Source organism: Olea europaea, unplaced genomic scaffold (genome assembly GCF_002742605.1).
Source record: "Olea europaea var. sylvestris unplaced genomic scaffold, O_europaea_v1 scaffold1606, whole genome shotgun sequence".
Taxonomy (NCBI): domain Eukaryota; kingdom Viridiplantae; phylum Streptophyta; class Magnoliopsida; order Lamiales; family Oleaceae; genus Olea; species Olea europaea.
This window is the reverse complement of record NW_019233692.1, coordinates 10,446-19,101: the sequence shown is the minus strand read 5'-3', so window position 1 is coordinate 19,101 and position 8,656 is coordinate 10,446. Positions and strand designations below refer to the sequence as shown.

The 8,656-nt window shown below is 35.8% G+C and overlaps 1 protein-coding gene across 1 annotated transcript; it reads left to right on the top strand.

Moving 5' to 3' along the window:
- Positions 1-2,937: 2,937 nt before the first annotated feature.
- On the top strand, positions 2,938-7,815 carry LOC111377104 (acid beta-fructofuranosidase-like). Its single transcript, XM_023000155.1, has 7 exons — positions 2,938-3,497; positions 3,621-3,629; positions 5,261-6,120; positions 6,210-6,371; positions 6,462-6,697; positions 6,944-7,031; positions 7,321-7,815. Exons 1-7 carry the CDS (start codon positions 3,038-3,040, stop codon positions 7,519-7,521), a joined length of 2,016 nt encoding a protein of 671 aa, XP_022855923.1. The 5' UTR covers positions 2,938-3,037; the 3' UTR covers positions 7,522-7,815.
- Positions 7,816-8,656: the final 841 nt, after the last annotated feature.

Here is an 8,656-nt window from a genome sequence, read left to right as displayed (position 1 = left end):
ATTTAAAAAAGAGATAGAAATCAAGAGGGTGACAAACATTAAAAAAGTGTAAAAATTCAAAAAAGTGATGGAAATTTAAAAAAAGTGACGGAAATTTAAAAAAAGTGACACAACTTCTTTTATATATTGTCTTTTTGTAATTATATTTTACTTCTATTAACTAACATATTAACTTGGCTTTGGAAGACAAAAATTCAAAAAAGTGACAAATAAATCAAAACATTATAATAGATCCAGTAGATAGTTCAATTTCTTTTGCATATTGTCTTTTTGTAATTATATATTTTACTTCTATTAACTAACATATTAACTTGATTCATCCAGGAATAGTAAAATCTAAAAAACCTTCTAATCAAGAAGCATGAATAAGTGCATCAGCTTACCTATAAATTAAGTAAAAATGTGCGTATTTCATGGTCCTGATTTCTGAATAGACCCAAAGCCATACACAAAAATTACATAACAACCCTACATAACAACTTATGTGTTTAAGGCATCATGATCCCAAACCCAATACAATCAACCAACCCGATACATAACAGAATAGTTTAGTCTTCACTCTGCCCTCAACACAAACCCAATTCTTCACTTCCAATATCCTGTTTCCTCACCCCGGTCAAGCTTCACACTAACATTACTTTCATTTTCTTTATTATAGATGCAGACATAGTTGCATTCATCATCATTTATTTCTACAGTTCCTCATATGATTTAAGCACACAAACAAGATCAAACAATGTTTACAGCAACAGTTTACAAATTTGTTCACTATTAATATTCATACGCACCTGCAGCTCCGCAGTTAAGTGAGTGTCTGGCAAAGAGCTTTCTTCGCGTATTGCAGCAAATGCACAATAACCATAAACATAGGATAGGGTCGCCAATCAGGTCCTCACTACAAACAAAATGGATGATAAAATCAAGAAGCAACAACCATAAGAACGAACCCCTTTTTACTACCTTAAAACAAATGCAGCATTTTTTGGTACGAGCAGCTTCCATTGTTTACTTCTTCCTTCTTGCTGACTTGGGATTTCGAAACCAATACTATACTAAAGGTTGGCCTAAGCACTGGCGCAAGTCACTTCATTCCGCCATCTTACCCATATTCTATTTCCCGCCTCAGTACCTTCGATGAATAACTAATTGATCTCAGAGAAAAGAAATAATCATTTATAGCAACAACATTGCTTTTCAACTTTTACTAATAGGGCCAGAATTTCCTCACTAAATTTCCTTCTATTACTTTTGTTCACAACTTGGTAGCTGTGAAAATTTCTAAAAAGCATAACATCACAAACGAATATCAAAATCAGAAGAAGAACCTTCCAATCCCAATCTTACATTCATCATTTGTAGATGGACTTAAGGGGCACTTAACCTTTGAAAAGAATGAACATGTAGCAATGGATTTTGGGAATATATATCATTTCATGCCATTAGTAGTTTTACACCCAACATCAGTTTCTGATATTTCCTCAACCATAAAATATATTTTCAGGATGGGAACCACTTCAGAGCTAACGATTGCTAGCCCGAGGTAGTGGCCACTCCTTGGAAGGCCAGGCGGTCAGGCAAAGGAGGTTTCTACTACAATGCAAGTCGAGGAAGAGACTCTCGACAGTATCATCACAATAGTCTCGAAACTAAGCACCTTGGATTCCCCTTCATCTATCAGCTTTGGCTGTCGACACACTCATGGTTTTGCTTTTGTTCCGCGAGCTATTTTGCTAGAAAGAAAATTAGAGTTATTAGCTTCTCAAACAAAGGGATAGATTGAATATTCTCAAACACCCATGGAAATGCATTGATATAAATTTCCATCGTTAAATCTAAATTTGATTGGATTTTCTGGGTTTTGATTTTTGTTTAATTGGGTATTGTTGAAGGTGGGAAGAAGATGAAGTGGCCTGGGAATCTGGGGACTGCGATGGAGTGGTTTGGGGGGTTTTTATGACGTATCTAATAAGTTCTTAATTGACTTAATTAGTTATTAGGGTATTAATCAATTTAGCTATTTTTTTAGGGTAGTGGGCCTAATTTACCAAAATAGATACTATTCATTTAATATGAAGTTGGCCCTATCACATGGAGCACGTGACTGATGGTTTAGAGAATGCTCCCGTACGCTTGTTAGGTGAAAATGTTTACTTTTCCTTCTTCTTTTAGGTATAGAATGAATGGTGTCTTTGTGCGTGTGAATAATATACTTTTATATACAGTAATGATCTCCTAAACACTGATTCATCAATTAAATAGTGTACCATGTTATCGGTGCTTATATATATATATATATATAATCACCAAGTTTTGGGCACTTTTAATCCATCATGGAACGAATAAAATTGTGTGAAGTATCATTTAGCAAATTGATGAGCGGTGAATCTTTACTTGAGAGTTTGAATCACTTAGCAACTCTGACAATCCGTGTGTGAATCGTGTTATTTGCATAGCCAATCTTAAAAAGAACATTATGAAAAGATTTTAAATTGAATCGGTAGAATCCTGAGAGTCAAGTCAAGTTAATATTATAATTTTTCATTGCTTTTGTACAATTTGAATAAATCTTTAAAAACTTTTAGCTCTTTGAAACATATTGTTAACTTGTTTTTCACGAAACAGATATTCGATCAATTTTGTAGCTCTACTTAAAAACAAGAAGACAGATTTTGCATTCAATTAATAGAACCATAGAGTCAAATTGAATTCATTATTTTTTAGGCTTGAAGCAAACTAAACCTTGTTTATTCTCCGTTCGATCTGGCTCTTATTTGGCTTCTTTTGGATCCTTACCTTTTTGATACCTGTGGTCCCTGCCCTTGTCTTGATATCGACTCTGCCTAGCTAAGTGCCTTCACCTTAGGAAGCTAATTCAAGAAACTCAAATATCATTACTTAAGAGAAATTTTGGTAAAGTTTTTTTTTAAATTGGTCAAATATCATTTTTAATATTTTTGGATTTCTATCATAACCCCCTCCAACCCACCATTCTGACAAACATGTACAGTAATCTAATTCTTACTTGTATAAGTATGTGATGTCTTCCATATTCAAGCTAATCTCCCTCTCCAATCCAATGGCCACCTACTCTTCCCGGACGCCGCCATATGATCTTGAAAACTCCACCTCCTACACTCCCATCCCAGACAAACCCGCCGCCTCCTTCGCTCCCGCTGGCCACTGGAGATCGAAGAAGCTTTTCGCCGGCATTCTCGTTTCATCTTTTCTCTTACTCTCTTTAGTTCTTCTGTTTGTTAACCAGCAGCCGGATCCTCAGACCAAAGTCAATGGCACCAATCAAGAAGATTCTTCAACTCCCAAATCCATATCGCCGACAGCTCGAACTTCGCCGCCGTCAAGAGGGGTGTCGCAGGGGGTATCGGATAAGACTTTCCGGCTGGCAGGCGGCGAAAATGTAACCTACGCGTGGACTAATGTTATGCTGTCTTGGCAACGAACGGCTTACCATTTTCAACCAGAACATAATTGGATGAATGGTAATTGTTTTTATTTTTTAATATTTTTAAAACTTTTCTTTTAATTATTACGATTTATCCTATTTAATTTATCCGATTCTTGTGCCAAATTTTGTGGGATGAATCTCGTGCCTTCTCCTACAGATCCAAATGGTACGTCTTCAAATCTTTTATCTTTGTGTTTTGAATATAACAGTATCTTCTTTCTTAACGACTTAATTTATACAAAGATTCCAACTTTCAGAACTCGGATAATTAGATATAATTGTACATTTTAATTGAAAATTCAGTTCCATTTTGTATAATTAAATGCGGGTTGACATGGTTCACAAATCTTAACATTTTTTAAAACTTAAAATTTATATATCAAAAAAATTAATAATTTAGTAGTACTATTGGTTCAAGAATTGAAAAAAAAAATTGTGTGGTGGGCTAGTATTTACGACAGTGCTTATCTGGAAAACAGTGGTACTATTATGATTTTGCGTTCCTATCATACGTGGACCAGTAATGGGCCAGCCTTTGCATAATTATTGGACGGTCAATAGGGCCCACTCGATGTGCGTTATTTAGGTAACTCTAGCACGTGCACACATCTGTTAAAATATGTTTTATAACTACATAAATTGAAACAGTTAATTAAAAAATAACTTAAAGTTATTAATTAGTACTACTTATAAATTAAAAAAAAAATTAAAGCCATAAATGTAATAAAATTTTATTATTACTATTAAACACTCACTTTTGTGTAAGAGGGTGTTTGTGAGAATTAAAATTAGATTTTTTTAATAGATTTTGATTGAAATTTTTGAAATGTGCAGTTGAAAAATTGTAAAATATAGTTAATATTTATTGTTTAATTATGACTTAAACTAAAATTGGATTTTAATTCAAACAAAGAGGCTCTACTTTTTGAGTTTTGGTAGAATGTGACCCGAGATTTTCAGGAGGGACACGAGGCTTTAGCCACTACTTTTTACCAACTTTTTACAATTTAAGTACTTTTACATCTCTTCAACGTTAGATATCATTTTTTAATGAGTTTACATCTTTCTATTCCTCTATCCTATGAGAATTGAGATAGACAGCCGCAATTTCAGATAAATGAATAGAGTGGAAGTATAGATTTCCGTCTAAGATTTGTTGGTCGGTGCATCTCATGAGAAGAATAATCCTATTAATATTAATAATCGCTAAATATATATTAAATAATAATTTATCATGTATATGTCATGTAGAACGACTGTTATAACGAGGGATTGCAAATAACATTATTTATATAAGAACTATTAACGTGTACGTGTTAAGTTGTTCAACTAATATTTTTAAATCAAATCGACTCAACCATTCTACGCATCTGCACAAAATTACAAATAGTGAACTGAGTCCCAGGGGCGGATAATCCATGCATGCCCCCCCCCCCCCCCCCCCCCCAACCCCATTTTCTTTTTGAGGTAAAATTTGTTTATAATTAAAAAAAAAAAAAAAATTCGGTGTATCAGCGCCATAGAATTTCTTTTGTCCCCAAACTCGGCCCCTGGACACGGGCGGATCTACGGTGGGGCAGTTGGATCCGCTGCTCCCATGCTAAATTTAAAATTCAAGATTTTACAATAGATTTTTCAAAATTTTATACAAGATTTTAAAAAAATTCCTTATAATTTCAATTTTGCTCCCACAAGTAAAATCACGAAATTTGCCCTCACAACTCTACTCCCAAAGCAATTCAACTTGCATGCATGCATGTCACTGTAAAGACTTGAAATTGACTGTGTATAATACAGGTCCATTATTTCACAAGGGATGGTACCATTTGTTCTATCAATACAATCCAGAATCAGCTGTATGGGGAAAAATTTCATGGGGCCATGCTGTATCAAAGGATCTTATCCATTGGCTCTACCTACCATTTGCCATGGTCCCTGATCATTGGTACGATATCAATGGAGTCTGGACCGGGTCCGCCACAATCCTTCCCGACGGTCAGATTGTGATGCTTTACACCGGAGACACATACGATGCTGTGCAGGTGCAGTGTTTAGCGTACCCTGCCAACCTATCTGATCCTCTCCTCCTTGGTTGGGTCAAGTATTCGGGGAACCCGGTTCTGGTTCCCCCACCTGGTATTGGAGTGAAGGACTTTAGGGACCCGACTACCGCTTGGCTTACCCCGGATGGGTATAAATGGCGGATCACGATTGGATCCAAGTTTAATAAAACGGGTATTTCCCTTGTGTATGAGACTGTTGATTTTAAAAGTTATGATATGTTAGATGGGTATTTGCATGCGGTTCCGGGTACGGGTATGTGGGAGTGTGTGGACTTCTTCCCGGTTTCAATGACCGAAGTAAACGGGTTGGACACGTCGGTAAACGGGCCGGGTGTTAAGCATGTGCTGAAAGCAAGTTTGGATGATGACAAAAATGATTATTATGCACTTGGTGTATATGACCCGTTTGAGAATAAGTGGATACCGGATGACCCGGAATTGGATGTGGGTATTGGGCTAAGATATGATTATGGAAAATATTATGCTTCAAAGACATTTTATGATCAGATTACGCAGAGGAGAATTTTGTGGGGTTGGATTAGAGAAACTGATAGTGAAGATGATGATGTTTTGAAGGGATGGGCAAGTGTTCAGGTACAAATTACTTGACTTTTTTCATAATTTTGACAATTAATATTTTCGTGTTTGTGGTACAAACATAACTAAGTGTCCCTTTCTTGCAGTCGATTCCTAGAACCGTCGTGTTCGACCAGAAGACAGGTAGTAATATAATTCAATGGCCAGTGAGCAAAGTGGAAGAATTGAGATCAGAAAGCGTTGAATTTGACAATATGAAGCTTGGACCGGGATCCATTGTTCCACTTAGAGCTGACACACCTTCACAGGTTTTATACTTTACTCTGTAGAGGATGATTGGAAAATTTTCACTCAGAAACCATTATGTTTACACAGGATTTGTTTTATGTTTGGTACAGTTGGACATAGTTGCCTCATTTGAAATTGTTAAGGAGGCATTTGAAGGAACAGTTGAATCTAATGTTGATTCTAGTTACAGTTGCCCAACAAGTGGTGGTGCTGCTAATAGGGGGAAATTGGGACCATTTGGCATTATCGTTCTTGCTGATGAAACGCTATCAGAGGGAACCCCCATCTACTTCTACGTTACCGCTAATGGAAAGGCCGAAACCCATTTTTGTGCTGATGAATTGAGGTATGATTTGTAGCATATTGTCCAAGTTTGTATAGTCCACCTTTATTAAACGAGTTATTTTCCGAGGTTGATGCATATTTTCCCCACTGGTTTTCTCATCTTCATCACATTCTTAGTCGTTTGCAGCTATTTTGCATTTATAATCAGCATCTGAAAATTCATCTGAAACGAAATTTGGTTTAGAATCTTATGTCGTTCAAGTCGTGTCTTTAGCTTGTTAGAATATAACTATGTATTTCCATGCAGATCGTCAGAGGCTTCGGATGTTGCCAAAGTAGTATATGGGAGCAAAGTTCCCGTCCTTGATGGTGAAAAATACTCACTGAGATCGTTGGTACGTGATAATTAAATTTACTTATTTTCGTCCTCGATTCCTTCATTTCCAGTTTCTCATTGCATGTTTTCTGTTATCAATAAAGCATGTTGGTTCTGAAGTTGAAGGCTTAAAAAGGAGAAAACTGATTCTTGTGCACTCACAGTCTTGTTCTTGAAATTTTGAAAAACCTGTGTTTTAAATCACCATCGTATGTTCAGAAGTTAAAATTTCTGGCAACATCCCGTCTTGATTTTAGCCATTTTAATTTGAAAATTCGTCTTCTCATAATAATAATAATAATAATCAGGTTGATCACTCCATTGTGGAGAGCTTTGCTCAAGGAGGCAGAAGAGTTATAACCTCGCGAATATATCCAACAAAGGCCATTAATGGAGCTGCACGAGTTTTCTTGTTTAACAATGCGACTGGAGTGAGTGTCACAGCATCTGGGAAGATATGGAACATGATTTCTGCTGACATTCGTCGCTTCCCCTTCAATCAGTTGTGACACCTCCCAAATATTGTCCTTCAATCGATCAGTCTCAACAAGTTGAAATGGTCTCATTCATCCGCTGGATTTCTTTCCAATTGAAGAAGCAAGTCCATCAGCAATATGTTATTATCTTATGGTTATTATGATCTAATATCGCGATAAATATTGCTCTCGAGGGATGGATCTTGTCGAGCCCTGTTTACTCTACTGGGAGAAAAGAAGTGCGTTTTCTCTGGTAGAGATTCTTGCTTCTATGTAATGAAGACAGATTTTCTTATAATCATTAGTGCTGGTGTGCCATAAAAAAAATTAAAGTTTGAAAGTAAAATAAATTAATTAAAATTGAAAAACCTAGTGTTCCGTCTTCAAGGGCGTTCTTGCTAGTCCGAACTCAAATCAAATTTAGGTCACTGAAATTCAATTTAAGAACAATTAAAGCACTTCAATTTGACAATATTACTCTGTTATCTGTTGTGTTTATTATTACTTGTTTAACTACAACATTTTGTTAATATCTATGAAGAATTGATTGAACGCGTGTAGCGACTAGTAGATAACAGATATCCTAAAAAAGATTTAATTATACCAACCCGAACACCAAAACAATTATAGTGGCAACAATAATTATCAAACATGATCCGGGTATTGACCTGCCCAAGAACTTAATCATCGGATCACTAGTTGAACCGACGAGTAACTGGTCATGGCTTAAAAATTAATTAAAATTTTAAAATTATTTTTGTGTCATTAAACTATTGATATCCCAAACTTATTTGTTACCAAAAGTGCACAATTAGTTTATCACCAACCGAAACACCACAACAATAAGACAACATTTTCCTCCTTCAAAGTTGGCTAGTGCCGTGTCTTGAGCACGGCTTTAAAGTTTCCCCTCAAAGTTCCACAAACAAAGCCCATTTTCTTTAGTTACGTTCTTGTTGGACAATCTATGGCCCATTCCAATTTGGGTAATTATATATGGAAATAACATCGCAGCCTCTTTTTAAAAAGTACAGTGCTAAAATCAGATGTGAGGTATTAATCTTAAATCAGGTCAACTATTAATATTCATAATTATATTATAAAATTTACTCATCCCACCCCAAATTATCACTTTTCTCTTTCTATCATTTAGCCCCTGTTTGTTTCC

Excerpts from the sequence above, each read along its gene's own strand:
- LOC111377104 (XM_023000155.1), top strand. The coding sequence starts at position 3,038 with ATGTCTTCCATATTCAAGCTAATCTCCCTCTCCAATCCAATGGCCACC. Across the intron at positions 6,698-6,943 it reads TTTTGTGCTGATGAATTGAG|ATCGTCAGAGGCTTCGGATG; the intron begins GTATGATTTGTA and ends ATTTCCATGCAG. Across the intron at positions 7,032-7,320 it reads AATACTCACTGAGATCGTTG|GTTGATCACTCCATTGTGGA; the intron begins GTACGTGATAAT and ends AATAATAATCAG.